Consider the following 20,347-nt stretch of genomic DNA (forward strand, 5'->3'; position numbering starts at 1 on the left):
CCCTTACACGTGCTGCCTACAAGAAACTCATTTTAGATCAAAAGATGCACATGGATTGAATGTAAAAAAAATAAAAAAATTATTTCATACAAATGGAAACAAGCAAAAAAGCTGTGGTAACAATACTTATATCAGACTAAATAGACTCTAAAACAAAGACTATAACAAGAGACAAAGAAGAACCTAGTAATTTCACTTCTGGCTATTTATTTGAAGAAACTAAAAATACTAATTCAAAAAAATATGCTTCTATGTTCATTGAAGTATTATTTACAGTAGCTAATATGAAAGCAACCTAAGTGTTCGTCAATGGATGAATGGATAAAAAAGTGGAGCATACATACAATGGAACATTACTCACTCAAACAAATGAAATTTTGCCATCTGCAACAACTGGGTGGACCAGGGGGATATTATGCTGAATGAAATCAATAAGACAGAGAAAGACAAATACTACATGATTTCACTTATATGTGGACTCTAAAGAACAAAATAAGTGAACAAACAATACAGAAACAAACTCATAGATAAAATAACTTTTGATGGTTGTCAAATGGGAAGAGACCTGGGTGATGTGTAAAAAAGGGGAAAGGATTAAGAAGTACAAATTGGTAGTTATAAAACAGTCATGAGGATAAAAGTAGCATAAAGAATATAGTTAATAATATTGTAATAAATAAGCATGGTGTTAGGCACTGTACTATTTATCGGGGTGATCACTTCATAAGTTATATAAATATTTAATCACTGTGTTGTACACCCAAAACTAATATAATATCATCTGCCAACTGTAATTGAAAAATAAAAAATATATATATACAAAAAAGAAAAATATAGTGACAAAAATAAAGAAAAAAATAAAAGAAAAAAATTAATTTATGTTACTGAAAATGCAAGGCAATGGAACAAATTATTTTGAGGTTAAAAAAAACACACAAAACAACTAGGCAGTGGAACAAAGTACTTATAAAAAGAAAATAATGTCCCAAAGCCATTTGCATAACTTTTATTACAGTATATTATTTTAATTGTTCTATTTTATTATTAGTTGTTATTGTTAATATCTTACCATGGCTAATTTGTAAATCACACTTTACAATAACTATATATGTATAAGAAAAAACATAGTATATATAGGGTTCAGTACTAACTGTGGTTATAGGCATTCACAGGGGCCACTGAAACATATCTCTCACAAAGTGGGAAGTGACTGTAGTGGATTTTTACACTTCCATGAAAACACATTTTACGCTTTTATAAAAACTTTCGTTCATTCCTGAGTGCTATTTCGCATATCCTAAACCTGATGAATACTGTCTGGTTATTTCTTTAAGACTGGCGAATACTATTCTTGACACTCAATCATTTCCCTTAAAAGTGTTAATTGCTCTCTCTTCTTTAGCTTTAAAACTTTCATACATTTTGTTTCATTAACAACTATCTTACTGTACCAGAATTATCTGTCTAAATGTCTAATTTCACTACTTAAGAAAAGGAACATTATCTTATTAATCTTTGTGCTTTCAAGTCCAGCACGAAGTAGGTTCTCAAGAAAATCAATTAAAACCTCAATCGATTAATAAATTATAATCGCTCTACTTCATTGCCCTGACTGACTCCATTTTGTTTGGCTCTTTTAACAAGCATAAGGGTAAAGAATACCACAATAAGCAATCTACAAAGCAGAGAATATGATGTCGGATAAATAAGAGATGCCCTGTACTTACAGCATGGAAGGTCCACTAAAATAATTGCTTATACTAACCATGTAAAATTGCATAGGAAAAACAGACTGTTAATCCTACTCAATAATAGGGGATTTGCTGTACCTGCAACTCCAGACACTGATCTAACATCTTCTTGCGTCGTTCCCAAGCTTTGTCCAAATTGTTTCTCTCTAGTCTAACAGCATGAAGCTTTTCTTCAATTTCAGGGCTGCCATAGTGCCCACTACCTATAAGTTCTGCACCAAAGTCTTCTAAGGCTTGAAAAGTAGGAGCCTCAGCCTCCATGTCAGCATGATGTTCCTGTAGGGAAAAGGGGGAAGAGACTGGTGAGGTCAATGACATCCTATCAAAGTTGTAACATGAGGGAAGGCTCTGAAATCATGTGACCAGTGGCTATGTCTTTTGTACCCATACCTGGTGTCGTTCCATCAAGATCTCAGTACCAGTTAAGTCCTCAGCTAGCTCCTGTGAGGATACAATGCCACTGAGGCCACTGATCCAATTCTGGAGGTCTCTGGGAAAACAGGCATATTGAAATTGACAAGAAAACCTTGCAAATTGCTACAGGATTGTCTGTCCTTGGGCTCATTCCTTTCTAGAAAATATTTCCAGATTAACACTTTCTCTCCAGCTTTATATTCTTCACAGATCATAGGTTTGTCATTTTCACTGCATGACAATACAGCAATTCTTTATATTCTTCACATATTATTTCTTTCGATTCTTGTAATAGTCCTCTATAGAGCTCTGGAAATCCTTTTTATTATTTATTTGTTTGTTTATGTATGTATGTATGTATGTATGTATGTACGTATGTATGTATTTATTTAATTTTTATTTTAGAGATGAGAAAGTCAGCTTAGAGAATAATAAGTGATTTGCCCATGTGATATAATGAAAAACAGGCATCTGGACTAGAACCCAGACCCTAGAATCCTGGACCAGTCTATATTCCATTAATCCTATTGATTCTTGATGCTTTAAAGTGGATTCTTAGGTTTAAAGATTTATCTTAATATGGAATCTCGAATAAGGCATGTCTAGGGCAGAACAGTCTCTTTTGAAAACTCATTTATTCTCTTATACAAAAAACTAAATTTTGTTGGGTGCTTATTAATTACAAAACATTGTTTAAAAAAAGCATTTTTGTGCCTTCTGGTAGGTCACTTATTTTTAAAATATAAAACAACCGAAAAAGCAAGTGTCATAAAGAGGTAAAATAAAGTGTTAGGCTTCCTCTGAGTGTGAGAATATTGCCTCTGTACATTAAAGGGTAAGATTTCATAAAGGGAATAAGGCAAACTTTGACTTGGAACATGAAGTCCAGATAGAATACACACACACACACACACACACACACACACACACACACAGACACGTACACAGGTATATGAGTACAATATTATTTGCAGGAAATTGTTATAGTTGCTATTTATTCTTTATATATAAATAACTCTCTCTATATAAATAACTCTCTCTATATAACTCTCTCTCTCTCTCTCTCTCTCTCTCTCTCTCTCTCTCTCTCTCTCTCTCTATATATATATATATATATATATATATATATATATATAAACTATAGCTCATAGAGAGATTCAAGATGATGTAGAAGGTAAAGGATATACACACTTCCTCTAGTGACTATGCCAAAATTATAACAAAACTACTGAGTGACCAGTATGAAAAATTGTCAGAGGTCTGGCTGAACAGAAGCCTCACAACTAGGTCACCTCAAACAACAGGTTACCTCAAAACATTTGGAAGGGTGAAGACACGAAATGGCCCATCCCAGAACCACAAGCAGCAAGAGAGAATCAGGAGGGCTATCTTGGCTGCAGAGCCACCTCCTACACCAGAGAAATGAGAGGTCTTTGATTCACTTTGGGCTCCCAAGCTCAGGGTTCCAGTGGTGGTACAAAAAGTCTCACAACCTCTGGCTGTGAAAAACAGCAGAAGTTGTGGCTGAGATTAAAGACTGAGGAAAGTGGTGACCTTCCTCTTAAAGGCCTAAAGCCAGCCTTACTGACAGACTCACCTTCTCTGAGCTCCAGTGCTATGGCAGCTGCTTGAGGGGTGCCAGGGACATATAGGGAGGTGTTGAGCTGCTAGGCTTTAGGGTTAAAGCTGGAGGGGGCAGCTGGCTCCTGAACAGAGTCGCAGGCTGAAGCCATTGTTCCTTTCTTGAGCCCTCTCCACTTCCAGCCTGCAGACTCACCTCCATCAACCTGGATAATATAGCTCACTATTCCCAGGGAGTTTCCTGAGACTCCCACCTCTCCCATCTTGTGAGCCCACCCAAGCCACTTCCAGTGATTTATTCCATACAAATAGGCTTTTTTGGCTCCTGTTGTGTACTTTCCTAAAATCTCTCAAAGACTCACAAAACCAAACAAGTAGCATCTGGCCTCAGCATGCCCTGTACCTTTTGTTAAACAGCCCCAAGCCTTGTACCAGCGGCACTTGGCCTTGGTTTCTGACTCGGCCCCTTGATGCACCTATAAGTTCAGCACAGATGGCCACTATATGTGGATTGCTTAGTGACTCTTACCAGGTGGCCCCAGAGGGGCACGGAATGTGGCAAACTTGGCCTGCAGTTCTCTCATATATGTGCAAAGGGGCCACACAGCACACCTACTACATAAAGCCACTCTACTAAGACAGGGAGACTTAGCAACCCTACCTAATACATAGAAAAAGACACAGGGAGGCAGCCAAAATAGTGAGACAAAGAAGCATGTCCCACATGAAAGAACAGAACAAAGCTCTAGAAACAGAATTCACCAAAATGGAGACAAACAATATACCAAATACAGAGTTCAAAATGCTGGTTATAAGGATGTTCAATTAACTTAGGGAAAGAGTAGATGAACTCAGTGAGCACTTTAACAAAGAGATAAAAAACATAAAAATGGAGATAGAAAGCATAATGAGCAACTCAAAAATGAATACAATATCTGAGATGATGAGTGCATTATAGTGAATAAACAGAAAGAGTGAAATTTAGGATATAAGCAGTGACATAGAGGATGGGGTATCAGAGGACACCCAATCAGAACAGCTACAAGAAAAATTAATTCAAAAAATGAAGATAGTTTAAGAAGCCTCTGGGAAAACATCAAGTGTAACAATATTCACATCATAGGGTTATCAGAAAAAAAAGAGAAAGAGCAAGGAATTGAAAACAAAGAAATAATGACAGAAAACTTCCCTAATCTGGTGAAAGAAATAGACATACAATCCCAGAAAGTTAAGAAAGTCCAAAACAAGATAAATCCAAAGAGACCCACACCAAGACACATCATAATTAAAATGCAAAAGGTTAAAGACAAAGAAAGAATCTTCAAAGTGGCAAGAGAAAAGTAATTAGTTACACACAAGGGAATGCCAATAGGACTGTCAGCTGATTCTTCAACAGAAACTTTACAGCCAGAAGGGCTTGGTACAAAATATTCAAAGTACTGAAAACTTAACACCAAGATTATTTTACCCAGCAAAGTTATCATTTAAAATAGAAGGACAGATAAAGAGCTCCCAGACAAGAAAAAGGTAAATAAGTTCATCACCACAAGTCAGTGTTATAGGAAATGTTTGAGGGACTTCTTTAATTAGAAGGGGGGGAAAATACACACACACACACACACACACACACACACACACACACCAAATATTAAATAAAGAATGGCAGTAACTATATATCTATCAACTAGCACTTCAAATAAAAAAGAGTTAAATTCTCTGATCAAAAATTAAGGTGGCTGAATTGATAAGAAAACAAGACCCTTACATATGCTGCCTACAAGAGAATTGCTTCAGATTAAAAGATACATAGAGAGTAAAAGTAAGGGAATGGAAAAAGATATTTCATAATGGCCCTAAATAGTGTGCTGAGTAGAGTAAGACAGAGGAAGACAAATGCCATATGATTGCACATATATGTGGAATCTAAAGAACAAAATAAACAAGCAAACAGAAACAATTTCATAGATACAGAGAACATTTTCAGGGTTACCAGATGGAGTTGGGAGGGTCAGTGAAAATGGAGCAGGAAGTAAGAAGTACAAACTGGCAGTTACAAAATGGAGATCGAATGTCTAGCATAAAATATATAGTCATTACTATTGTAATAACTATGTATGGTGTCAAAGGAGCACTAGATTTATTGTTGTGATCAATTTGGGAGTTATATAAATGTTTAATCACTATCTTGTACATTTTAAAGTAATATAGTACTGTAGGCCAAGTATAACTGAAAATTAAAATATGTATACATTGTTAATTAAAAAAATAAACTATAGCTCTTGACTTCTGGTCAAGATGGTGAAGTAGGTAAATGCTGTGCTCGCTTTCCCTCACAATCAACCAAAATTGCATCTAAACTACAGAATATGCAGCATTGGGAGTTGTCTGAATCTAGCTAAACAGAAGTCCTACAACTGGAAAGACAGAAGAGGCCACCTCAAGACTGATAGGAGGGGTGGAGGTGCAAAGGTTACTGGTTCCACACCTGGATGCTGCAGTTGAAAATTGGGAGAAAGATCTCGGTTGAGGAGGTCCCCCTGGAAGAGTGAGGAGTCCCAGACCCCCAGCCCAGGGTTCCAGTTCCAGGAAGAGGAATTCACACAACTTCTGGCTGTAAAAACCAGTAGAGATTGTGGCTGAGTGAGATAGAGGGCCGCAGGAGTCGTAGACTTTCCTCTTAAAAAAAAAAAAAAGCCTGAGCACGGACTTACTAGCTCTGAGATCCAGGGCAGGGGCAGTGTTCAAAAGGTGCTAGGGACATATGGGGAGGAATTGAGTGGTCTGGCTTCAGGATAAGAGCTGGAAAGGCAGTTTTCACCCAGACACAAGTGTTGGCAGAAAGTATTGTTCCTTTGTGCATCCCCTACATGTCAGGCTTGTAGACTCAGGCAGTTCCATATCTGAGTCTCCATCAACATGACTAACAGCAGTTGCCCTACCCTGGTGATTCCCTGAGACTCTGCCCCTTCCAACATGCAAGCCAACTCAAGCCTCTCAGAGGCTTTTCCATACAAATAGCCTGCCTTGGCTCATAATGCAGACTTTCCTAAAGTCTCTCAAATGTTTAAAAAATTTAAAAAGCAGCATATGACCTCTGCATATCCCTAAAAGCAGCCAGACTTAGTTCATGTCTTAAACTCTCAAGGCACTTCCAAGCCCAATGTGGGTGATGGACATTTGTGAATTGCTTGGTGCCTCATGTGAAGTAGCCATGAGGAGGGCACAGGCTGCAGCTGAACTTGACCTACGACAAGGCTTCTCCCAAAAGCCCCAACCTGCAAGCCTGGTGGCCAGCTTTAGTCTGAGCCAGAGTACCAGGAGCACCACCCAGGGTTACATCTGAGGACAACACACCTAAAGTACAGACAGAGCAGGCACCAAAGTCCCACTAAAGCGAATCCTGCTCTATAGAGTCAGATCTTGCAGAACAGCTCCTTCGCTGGTCATCGCCAGTCATCACGACAAATCAGCTCAAGCACCAATATCTCCCATTGATGAGCAAACAGCAACCAAGACTCAACTACAACTGGAGACACACACAACTCATAAAAGAAACACACTTGGAGCACGTGGCTCAGTTGATCAGGGAAGAGTGTGTTACTAGAACCCACAGCACATCTACTACATAAGGTCACTCTTCTAAGACCGGGAGACAGAAAAGCCCTGCCTAATACATAGAAATGAACATGATTAGGTGGCCCAAATGGGAAGACAAAAAAAAATGTAACAAATGAAAGAACAGAACAAAGTTCCAGAAAAAGAACTAAACAAATGAAAAGAAGGAATTTACCAGATACAGAATTTAAAACAATTGCTATAAGGATGTTCTATGAACTTAGAGGAAGAGTAGATGAATCCAGTGAAAACTTTAACAAAGAGATATAAAACATGAAAATAGAGATAGAAAAAATAAAAAAGAACCAGTAGAAATGAACAATACAATAACTGAAAGGAGGAATACCATAGGAGGAATTAACAGATTAGATGAAGTGGAAAACCAAATTAGTGATTTAGAAGATAAAGTAACACTAAATATCCATTCAAAACAGCAACAATATGAAAAAGAATCCAAACAAAGAAGAATAGTTTAAGGGGCCACTGAGACTACATGAAGCATGCCAACATTTGCATCATATGGGTACCAGAGAACAGAGAGAGCGAAGAATTACAAACCTATTTCAAGAAATAATGACTGGAGGATTCTAAGAAACATGGTGGAATGAGAAACATCCTCAGTTCTCTCCCCTTGAAACAACAATAAGCTGAACATCTAAAACTGAATAAAAAATGCCCAAACTGCACACCACCACATCTCAACATGGGATCTGTGCACAAGGACTACCAGAGGTCAGAATCCCAGGTGTCAGGCAGTAGACTGAGATAAATAAAGAAGCTGCCTCTCACAGTCACCGGAGCTCCTGGCAGGAGAAGGAGGAGGGGTGAAGATGTGACGACTTCCCTGAACAACCCTTCCCGGAAGTGCTGGGACTTCTACATAACTGGCAACAGGGCCAAGTCATCACAGCATAAAGGAGAGAAGCAGGACGGTGCCCCAGAGAAACAACAGTTGACTTTTATCAGGCATGATTGCAAAATGGAGGCTGAGCCACAGCCCCCAATTCCCAACACAGAAGGCCCTTCACCTACCCTCCAAGACTGATCACCATGGAGCCCTAGGGGAATCTGAGCAAATGCTACCAAACTATTTGCTAATACTGAAAGGAACTAAAACTGAGGGTAGTGAGTGTGGTTAAATTTCTACAAGATTAAAAAAAAACATTATTTAGGCTTTATATAAAGCAGGAATCCAAGAGGCTGAGATATCGCCTACTGGAAACCAAAAGAAAAGCACCTTCATTGTAGCAGACTAATGAGAGACCTTTATATAATAAATCTTCTTTCTGGAAGAACAGCAGAATACACTTCCATTAATGCCCAGGCTGAGAATAGTCCATCAACCACCATAAACAACCAAGGTGATAAGGCATCTCAGAATGAAAGAGAAAAATCTCCAGAAAATAAGCTTACAGACATAGAAATATGTGACTTAAATGACAGAGAATTCAGGATGGTACTTCTGAAAAAACTCAATGAATTCAGAAATGAGTGATATCAACAATTTCAGGAATTGAGAAAACAACAAGATAAGCAGAGTAAAGAGATTGAAACCCTCAAAAAGAACAGAATAGATATTCTGGAGATAAACAACAACAACAACAGCAGCAGCAACAACAACAACAACAACATTGCAAGAGTTGAAAAATGAAATAGCAAGCTTGGGAAATAGTTAACCAAATGGAGGAAAGGATCATTGATATCAAAGACAGAAATCTAGAAATAAATCAGAAGAAAGAGAGAAACCAAAGAATGAAAAATAATGAAAGAGAAATACAAAAACTAGCTGATACTATCAGGAGAGGTAAAATAAGAATAATGGACATTATCAAAGGTGAGAAAAAGAAGAAAGGACTAGAAAATATTTTCAGACAAATAGTGGATGAGAATTTCCCAAATCTAAAGAATGAACTGAAACCTGAAATTCAAGAAGTCAACAGAACACCTAATTACCTCAATCCAAGACATATTTTATTAATGTTATCAAAAATCAAAGGCAAGGATAGAATTCTCAGAGCAGCAAGAGAGAAGAAAATAGTAATTTATAAATAAAAACCCATTAGATTATCATCAGACTACTCAGTGCAGACCTTACAAGCCAGAAAGGAATAGAATCAAATATTTAAACTATTAAGTGAGAGGAACTACTAGCATAGAATAGTGTATCCAGCTAAGCTCCCCTTTACCTGTGAAAGAGAAATTAAGACCTTTTCAGACATACAGAAATTGAGGGAATTCTCCACTATGAGGCCTGCACTACATGAAATGTTGAAAGGCATCACCTCACCTTAAACAAAATAATGACTATACACACACACACACACACACACACACACACACACACATATGAGTAAGGCAACTAGAAAGCAGGCAGAAGCATAGGAATGCAACCCTTACTTAAAAAAAAAGGACATTATAAGTTTAAACAATAAGAAGAGACTTGCTATAGCAAGATGGTAATGAACGTTCAGCATACATAAAGACAAATTGATACAAAAATGACTGAAAAGGAGAAGATTCAAAGATCAAAATTCACAAAGTGGAATGGAGATAAGGCACACACAGAAGAAAATGGATGACTGTATATGTATAATTATTCTTTACATTTTTGTAATGGTAACCACACACCAAAGATTCAGAACTGAAGTATATAACATAAAACAAGAAGAACCAGAGGGAAAATGCACAAAAGCCACCAAAATAAAGAAAATAGAAACACAAGGACAAAGAAGTGGAAAAACCAAGCTACCAGACAGCAAAAGATAAAATAGCTATAAGAAGACCTCGTATTTCAATAATCACCCTAAATGTAAATGGACTGAACTCACCAATAAAAAGACAGAGTTGTAGAATGAATCACAAAACACAAGCCCACCATATGCTGCCTCCAGGAAACAACATCTCAGCTCCAAAGACAAATATAGACTCAAAGTGAAGAGTGGAAAATGATATTTCAAGCAAATGGTATTCAGAGAAAAGTGGGAGTATTGGTACTAATATCAGATCAAGTAGACTTCAAAATAAAAAAGGTAAACAAGGATTCACCAAGAAGACATAACACTTATTAATATCTATGCTCTCAATCAGGGAGCCCTGAAATATATAAAGCAAATACTAACAGAACTAAAGGGAGAAACAGACAAACACACTATCATAGTAGGGGACCTAAATACTCCACTGTCAGATATGGACAGATCATCCAAACAGAAAATCAATAAGGGAATACCATTCTTAAATGACGCATTAGACCAACTGGACATAATTGACATTTATAGAGCTTTTCATCCCAAATCAGCTGCTTATGCATTTCTCTCTAGTACATATGGAACCTTCTCAAGGATGGACCACATACTGGGACACAGAGATAACTTCAACAAATATAAGAGGGTTGAAATCATATCAACCATATTCTCTGATCATAATGCTTTGAAGCCGGAGATCAACTATAAAAAGAAATCGAGAAGAACCACAAATGCATAGAGATTAAACAATGACTGGGTCAGAGAAGAAATTAAAAGAGAGATCAAGAGATACATAGAAATGAATGACAATGATAGTACAACATATCAAAACTTTTGGACATGACAAAAGCAATCATAAAAGGAAAGTTCATATAATTGCAGGCCCATCTCCAAAAACAAGAATGAGCCCAAATAAACAACCTAATGCTTCATCTTAAAACAAACAAAAAACAAACAAACAAAACAAAACAAAAACAAAAAAGTACTAGAAAAGGAAAAACAAATGAATCCTAAAGTCAGCAAAAAGAAAGAAATAATCAAAATTAGAGCAGAACTGAATGAAATCGAGGACAAAAAAAAATAAGGTGAAAAAATAAATGCATCAAAGAGCTGGTTCTTTGAAAAGTTTAATAATGTTAACAAATCCCTGGCTAGATTCACAAAAGAAAAAAAGACACAAATAAACAAAATCAGTGATTAAAGCAGAAAGTATGACAGACACAGCAAAGGATCATACTAGAATACTATGAAAAAGTCTGTAACACCAAATTTAATAAACTAGAAGAAATAGAAAATTTCTTAGAAATATAGAACCTTCCTCAACTGAATCTGGAAGTATGGAAAATCTAAATAGACTTATCAGCAGTATGGAAATTGAATCAATCGTCAAACACTCATCAAAAAATAAAAGACCAAGACCAAATGGTTTCACCAGTGAATTCTATCTATCATTAAAAGAAGATTTAACACCTATTCTCCTCAAACTCTTCCAAAAAAATTGAAGAAGAATCAATACTTCCTAACTCACATTATGAGGCCAATATTACTCTGATATCAAAACATGGTGAAAATAAGACACACACACACATATACAAACTACAGACCAATATCTCATATGAACACAGATGCAAAAATCTTAATAATATGCCAGCAAACCAAATACAACAACATACCAAAAAGATTATACACAATGATCAAGCGGGCTTCATCCCAGGGGCACAAGGATTGTTTAACACATGCAAATCAATTAATGTGACATACCACATAAACAAAATAAAGAAGAATCATGTGATCAAATCAATAAATGCAGAAAAAGCCTTGAAAATATATAGCATCTATTTGCAATCAAAGTACTTAAAATAGTATAGAAGGAAAATAGCTTAATATAATAATGGCCATATTGGACAAACTCTCAGCTAACATTATACCTAATGATGAAAAATTTAAAACCTTTCTTCTAAGATAAGAAACATGGCAACACTGTCCACAATGGCCACTGTTATCCAATATAACATTGGAGGTCCTAGCAAGTGCAATCAGGCAAGAGAAAGATATAAAAGGTATCCAAATAGGAAATAAGGAAGTCAAACTGTCACTACTTGCAGATGACATGATTCCCTATACAGAATACCCTAAAGACTCCACAAGAACACTAGTAGAAAAATATGTGGATACCGTGAAGTTTCAGGATACTAAATCAATGTTCAAAAATCCATAGCATTCCTATACTATAATGATGAATTGTCAGAAAAAGAAATAAAAATAATAATAAAAACAATTCCTTTTGCAACTGCAACGAAAATAATAAATTTTCTAGGAATAAACCTAATGAAACGTGAAGGATGTACATAATGAAAACTATAAAATCCCATTAAGAGAAACTGAAGGAGATAAATAAATGGAAAGATATTTCATGCTCTTGGATTGGAAAAATCAAGAGTTAAAACTAACTTATTACCTAAAGCATTATACAAATTTAATTCAATCCCCATCCAAATCCCATTGGCAATTTTTAAAGAAATTGAACACAAAATTATCAAATTTATATGGAATAACAAAGGACCCTGAATTGCCAAAGCCATCCTGAGAGAAATGAACAAGCTGGAGGTTCACTGTGCCTGATTTCAAATTACACTACAGAGTGACAATAATCAAAATGGCATGATTTTGGTAGAAAAACAGATACATAGACCAGTGGAACAGAATTGAGAGTCCAGAAGTAAACCCATATTAACATGGGCAAATCATTTTTGGCAAAGTAGCTAAAAACGTACAATAAAGGAGAGTCTCTTCAATAAATGGTGCTGAGAATACTGGAAAGCCACTTGCAAAAGAATAAAACTAGACTGTTCTGTCACTACACGCCAAAATTAACTCAAAACGGATTAAGAACCTGCACATAACACCTGAAACAATAAATAGAAAACATGGACCTTGGATTTGAAGATGACTTTATGAATTTAACCTCAAATGTAAGGGAAGTAAAAGCAAAAATAAATGAATGGGACTACATTAAACTAAAAAGCTTCTGCACAGCAAAATAAATCTTCAACAAGGAAATGACAGAACCATCTGAATGGGAGAATATTTTTGAAAGCAATGTCTCTCATAAGGGCCTAATACCCAAAATATACAAAGAACTCATATAACTCAATAACAACAACAAAAAAAACCAAACACTCCAATTAAAAAATGGGTAGAGCACCTGAACAGTCACTTCTCTCAAGAAGATTTTCAAATGACCAACAAACATATGAAAAGATGCTCAACTTCACTAACTCTTAGGGAAATGCAAATCAAAATTACAATGGTTTTTATCAACAGGACAAGTAATAACAAGTGTTAGAGAAGATGTGGAGAAAAAGGAACCCTCAAACACTGTTGGTGGAACTGCAAATTGGTACAACCACTATGGAAAACAGTACAGAGTTTTCTCAGAAAAACTAAGAATTGATCTATTATACAATCCAGCAATCCCTCTACTGCATATTTACCCCAAAGACTTGAAAACACTTATCTGAAAAGATATATGTACCCAGATGTTCACAGCAACATTATTCATGATGGCCAGGACATGGAAGCAACCAAAGTGTCCTACTATAGATGGTTGGATAAAGATGTGGTACATGTATACAATGGAATATTATTCAGCTATAAGAAGAGATGAAATACTTCCATTTGTGACAGCATGGATGAATCTTGAGATAATCATGCCCTTATGAGTGAAATAAGCCAGATAGAAAAAGTTGAAAACCATATAATATCACTTATATGTGGGACATAAATTTAAAAGCAAGAAACATGAAAAACAGAGATTCATGGACATGGACAGTAGGCTAGTGGTTACCAGAGGGTAGAGTGATGGGGGAGGTAGATTAGGTAAAAGGGTTCTAGCTGTGGGTAGTGAACACAATGCAATATATATTGCAATATATATAACCAATGTCATCATCATAATAATAAAAAAAAGAAAGTTGATTTTTCTTTCATAGAAGTCAATATAATCACCCGGTATATCCTTTTATACCAGATATGGTTTATTTACATATAAAGGATATTTATTCTCTCCTTTATCATGTTTTTAAAAATGTTGTTTCTGGGTTTAAAAATATAATACTTATTTGAAAGGAATAGAACCAAGTGTTATAATGTCCATGACTAAAAAATGAGGTGGCTAAGGGTTAATAGATTGGAGAGTGCACCTAGACCTGGAAGGCAGAAAAATAATTTGCGAGAAGTGTCCGGAAAAGAAAAATATTGGAGGAGGCAGGAAGTAATTCTCACTTACAAGGACACCCAGGTAGATAAAATGAGAACTGAAGATAGTGACCACAATTATGGCTGGGTTATACATGTATGTTTTAATTCTGTTTCATGTAGTTTAAAATGTTTATCAGTTCTCTACATCATAAATTAGTACTACATTATTATTAAAATCTGTTAAAATCCATATCATTTAAAGCAAGGAAAGTAACAGATGAATTTATTAAATATTCAAGTGTCAAGTGATGCATTCTGCAGAAAAGAAGAAAAAGGCTTTATTTTCCAAAAGTACAACTAGTGTGTCATATGATACAAAAATCACACTATTCATCACTTCCACTACCTTCACCCATTGTTCACCACCGCTATTGCTCATGCGATAGAGATTTACAAAACTCTGTAATGAAATGTGGATCCTTCCTCAACCTACTAATTTAGCAGCTACAGACCTGCTCCAACTATTCCGTAATAAAAAGAAGAAGAAAGAAGTTATTATGATGATTTTAAAAATGGAATTAAATAAATCGTGTAGGCTCACACTGAAAATTAAAAAGATGGAATGGACAAATGGATAAGAACGCAAGAAACTCACTTCAGATCAAAAGACATAGACTGAAAGTAAAAGGATTAAAAAAGATTATTCATGAAAATGGAAACAAACAAAAAATCTAGGGTAGAAATACTTATACCAGACTCCCCGCCCCCCCCCAAAAAAGACTTTAAAACAAAGGCTATAACAAGAGACAAAGAAGGACCCAGTTATCTCACTTCTGGATATATCTCTCAAGAACCCCAAAACACTACTTCAAAGAGACTGTGAATCCATATGTTCTTTGCAGCATTATTTACAGTAGCTAAAATATGGAGGCATCCTGGGCATCTATCAGTGGATCAATGGAATACTACCCAGTCAATAAAAAAGAATGAAATCTTGCCATCTGCAACAACATGGATTGACCTAGAGAGTATTTTGCTAAATGGAGTAAGTCATATCGAGAAAAACAAATATCCTATGTGGAATTTAGAGAACAGGATAAACAAACAAACAACAGAAACAAGCTCATAGATACAGAGCATTTTAATAGTTATCAGATTGGATAGTGAGAGGATGTGTGAAGGGGAAAGGGATTAAGAAGTACAAATTGGTAGTTACAAAATAGTCATGGGGTTGTAGAGTATAGCATGGGGGATATAGTCAGTAGTATTACAATAACTATTTATGGTGTCTGATAGGTATTGGATTTTTCAGGGTGATCACTTCATCAGTTATATAAATGTCTAACCACTATGTTGTACACCTGAAACTAATACAATATTGTGTGTCAACTATAATTTTAAAAAATAAAAATATAAAAGCTACAGCTTTCTAGAGATGCTGAATTGAGATGGAGGTTGTCAAGAGCATTTGCCAAAAGTTTTCTCCTTTTTTCTTCACAAGTATTATATTGTGAGCTACTACTTTCTGGACTCTCAGTTCTAAATACTCCTCCCAGCAGACCTATACAATGGGGAAGAAAGTGGAAATTGCTTACAAAGTGTATATTTGTTAAATTGTGATATGTAAACTCTTCATCAAGGCAATGATAATTATCTGGAATTTGATCTCAACATTTCTAAGGTTATCTCTTGCTACTTCTCCTTATCCTTATGACATACAAAACCTGTGCTCTAGCTATCAATGCACACTTTGTGAATATGCCATATCTTTCTTAATCTTGTGCTTTTGTTTGTATACAGTACCATCTATTTGTTAGGGTACATGATTTAGGCTGTATTATGTTCTACCATGGTTATCTGTATTCTTTTCTTTCTTTGCAGCAGAATGAAAATGTCCATATCCTACAAGTCCTGACAGAGCACCTTGACAGAGTGTGTATATAGCACACACTCTATAGAAGCTTACTTAATTGGCTTAGGTGGCCTCACATTCAAACTTCAATATTTTATGGCTTGAAGTATTGAACTTGAGATTTGTGTGCTTTGCCAGAGGTACTATCTAGACATAGAGATATACTCCAAACCCAATTGTGAAGAGCATCTATATCCAGACTGTTCCTAGAGTCTCCACTCAAGGTCCAAACAAGAAATTGCCAACCCACATGGTCTTTTGAGCCTTACCTGGCCTTGCTGAGGAACAGGTAGAATTTCTTGGCTTCAATTAGGTTCTCCTTACGATCCTCTGTACGCTCCAGCAGGTCATCCCAGGCCTCATTCAGCTCCATTCGCTGTCTCTGCAGGTCATTAGTGGCATCTGGATGGGATTCATTGAGCCGCTCTGCTGTCTCTCCCAATATGATCACCTGGGGAAGTACAAAGCTCCAATAATTAGTCAAAAGTCACAACTGATCCTCAGCAAAAAAAAGTCCTTAGCCCTGGGGGGATGCTGGCTCTTCAAACAGACATCGGTGTGGTACAAGAACATTTTACTACATTATTAATTAAAAGGGCAACTCTATTGGTACAAATGTTAACTCCTCGAAGCAGTCAACACTGAAACAACTGTAAATTTTAAGAAAAGAAGACTGTTGGGAAGTTTGCTTAAGTGAATGCTGGTTAGTGGCAGCATCATTAGGAAACCCAGAGACCCTGATTTTTAATGTAAAGATCTTTCCAATATAGATATTTGTGTGCTTTTTTTTTGTTCTGCATAACAATACATGCTATGTGATGATTCTTATTATTCCCAGAGTTTATCCATCAAATTACAGAGTTCACTGTTTGGTAGGAGTAAAACTAAGCTCATGAAATTACTTATGCAGGTAACTGCATCATGCTCAGACATAGGTCTGGCTATCTTGAGTCTGATCATTTCCTATTTATCTTAGGCTGCTGACCTCCATCTAGCTTCTGTAAGTTCTGCTCACTTGGAACCCATTCAAGAGACACGGGCCAGTAGGAAGTTAACATAATACGTTAATATATTCCCAATATATTTTTCCTCCATGTTAATGGTCCTAGGGTAGGTTCTTTTAGTGGCCTTTCTTTAGAGACAGGTTACTAGAACAAATATGAAGTAATATAAAGAGAAATGTAAGAATAGCGACTGGGAAGTAAAAGCAGAGAAGAGAGCACCGGTAGGTAAACACATGAAGGGGAAAATGTTAGAAAAGCTTGGAAGTTCATGTCTCACCTTTTCTCTGAGGGGTATGAGATCTCTTTCAAAGCCTTCATGCTGTCGCTGAAGGGCCTGAACACTGAACAGGTCTGAGCCAGGATCAGCAACACTGAGGGCCTGGCATTTCTTCTTAATCTGGTCCTTCATGTCATCTGCTTCTCTGGTACATGAGAGTAAAGAGTTTAGGAGTACTAATATGTACCAAAGGCAGACTCATAAGAAAGTCCTCACTATCACCACCACTATCATTATCATTATTGCCATCATCCTTTTTAATATGCTAGAACTTATGCTCACTTAATCTTCCCAAAAGCTACTTGAGGCATAGCTATCATCACTGCCATTTTACGTATAAGAAAACTGAAACTTAAAGTTGCTAAGTATATTTTTCTTAAGGCTTTACTACTGCTAAGTGGAAGAGCCTAAGTCTGAACCAGGAAACCTAACTGCAGAGCTACATGCTTAACTATTATATTTCATGACATTCCATCTAAAGCCATTCTAAACGACCAGAACCATCTGCATTTCAGTCTTCCCTTCTCCATATGTTTAAAACTACATTTATACACAGTAAAGGTGTTTTGTTTCCTATTTTGTTCATTTACTTGTTTATTCAGTTAGTTACATGTGTGTAGACAGATTTGGAAATCAGACATAACAAATTGTTGAATCAATAGTTAAAGTAACTGTGATATCTGTGATTCTCTACTATCTGCTTATAGTTCCAACATATAATTGCTTAAATCTCTTGTTTCTACTTTGTTTTGTTTACTATCATATATATAGCTAATTGTGTACCAGGGCCCAACTTAGTCACTAAAAAGTTGAAATTTGTTGCCTGGGAGTATTCTATGCTACAAATGAGGAGTCTACTACTGAAACACCTTACCTTCTATTATCTTTATCTCAGGAAGAAAGGTTATAGTAATAGCTATGGTTCTATTATAGTAACCAGACTTGGAATTTTTTGAGTGGGTTCTAGAACAGCAGTATATTTTAAGGTTAAAATTCTCACCTGTGAAACATTTGAACAGCATGGGCACTGCCCAGCAGCTGACGCTGTTCTTCTGCAAGCCTCTGCAAGGAGCTCCAGCGAGCGTTCAGCTCCTAAAAGAGGCAGACATACTAGACTTTAACTGGAGAACTGACTTAGATTACTCAGTGGTGTCTGAAGACTAGATAGGGTTTAAATCTTGGTTGATTTTATATTACCTTCCTTAGAAATTGCATAGGTTTCTTTCTTTCTTAGGTAGCTTGAGTTTTGGCGTCATCAATGTCAGTGCAATTAAGAAAAGAATCACTTTCCTTCCCAAACTAATGTTTCCAGATGGAACTATTGACCCTAGAGTGGTAATTGATGTTTGTTGCCACAGAGACTGTATTACAACCTCGGAATAATAAGTGGAAAATATTGAATTGGTAGTTTGAAGCTACTATTTTCTCTAGGAAAAATAGAATATCTTTCTGCATCCTGAATTGATGAAACAAAGTAGACTCTTAGAGTCCTATTTTCTATAGAGCGTAAGTAAATTGTTCTTATGAATGATCTTTTTTTTTCATTTTAACTTCTTATACACCACCACAAAAAGCAACAGAAAGCTGGTGTATGACAACCCAGAGAGCTGGATTAGACATTCCATTAATATTGATTAGATATTTTATGGAACCATAGGTCCAAATCTGAATCAGGTCTCTACTGACTATATTATTTTCCTTTTTCATCAGACTTTATTGGGGCTTATCTTCTCCAGTCAGTTTCCTTGATTTACCTTCTACTATTATAGCTCTTTTATCTACATTTTATTTGTATTTATGTATTTTAGCATTGAAATTCTTGTGTCTGTATTGACTGGAGAGAGGTGAGTATGCGTTGCAATTTAAAGATTTCAGATCAGTTCAAATGGCTAGACTATTTGAACTATTATCTTTGATCTTTTCTACAGTCAGCTCTATACTTTCATTACTTTCTGCTTGTTCTAGCTGATCTGTGCAATATAAAATTGAGTATATTTAAGTGAAATAATGACTCCTAAAGCTCAACCTTGTAGTGAAGAGAAATAAAAGGAGCCGTAGTTACCTGCTGTATCTGAGCTCCTTCCGGTGTTAAAAGCTCTTCGAACAGAAGATCATCAGCCACCTTGTTGATGTCCCTCAGTCGAGGTTCATTGGTTTTCAAATCCTAGGTGAGAAAATTTTCCCAAAGCTGTGTAAATGGCCTTTTTGAGAATCTTTCATACTCGCCTGCTCATCTTTGCCTTAACTTGGCTAAGTATTAAAACATATTTCTAACCTTCTCTTCAATGTACAATGAGCTGCCTTCCTCCAATCTGTCACTAAGAAGAATATCTTTAATATTCCCTGATACCCATGACTGTCAAAACTTGACAAGGGAGCTAGTGTGTATCTGAAGCATAGAGTACAACCATTTGCTTAGATTTATATTATAAATGTCTCTGTTATTACCTTTCATCAGTTTTTCTTTGTTATTTCTTTTCTTAAATTTCAAGTTACTTACATACTGGCATATTAGCTCTTTATCTGTAATATGTCTTGCAAATATTTCCTCCTAATGTGTTGATTGTCTCATGACTTCGTTTATGGTGATATTTGTCATGCAAAAACCACAATTTATTTTGTTTTAATTAGATTTATCAATCTTTTCTTTTAGTGCATTTAGTGAACTTGAATTTGAATTCATAATTAGAAAGCCTTTCCCTATAAGACATTTAAAATATACTATAAAACTTCTATTATTAGAACAGCGTGGTGCTTACACATAAATAGACAGGCAAGTCTCTCATAGTCTATCAAGTCTATGATAGGAAAAACAAATAATTTTAAACATATGGAAGTTTATTATATGATAA

The 20,347-nt window shown here is 36.0% G+C and overlaps 1 protein-coding gene across 2 annotated transcripts in view; it reads right to left on the reverse strand.

The window, feature by feature from the left end:
* Positions 1–20,347, reverse strand: part of SPTA1 (spectrin alpha, erythrocytic 1) — an 82,057-nt gene that overhangs the window by 26,179 nt on the left and 35,531 nt on the right. For both annotated transcript variants that reach the window (XM_016130190.2, XM_016130183.2), the window contains exons 24-29: positions 19,558–19,659; positions 18,496–18,587; positions 17,496–17,640; positions 16,484–16,665; positions 2,142–2,241; positions 1,830–2,027 (exon numbers count right to left, since the gene is read on the reverse strand). In XM_016130190.2, coding sequence (XP_015985676.2) covers positions 1,830–2,027; positions 2,142–2,241; positions 16,484–16,665; positions 17,496–17,640; positions 18,496–18,587; positions 19,558–19,659 — 819 coding nt within the window. The remainder of the gene's footprint in view (positions 1–1,829; positions 2,028–2,141; positions 2,242–16,483; positions 16,666–17,495; positions 17,641–18,495; positions 18,588–19,557; positions 19,660–20,347) is intronic.

The sequence above is a fragment of the Rousettus aegyptiacus genome, unplaced genomic scaffold, assembly GCF_014176215.1.
Source record: "Rousettus aegyptiacus isolate mRouAeg1 unplaced genomic scaffold, mRouAeg1.p scaffold_m13_p_17, whole genome shotgun sequence".
NCBI lineage: Eukaryota > Metazoa > Chordata > Mammalia > Chiroptera > Pteropodidae > Rousettus > Rousettus aegyptiacus.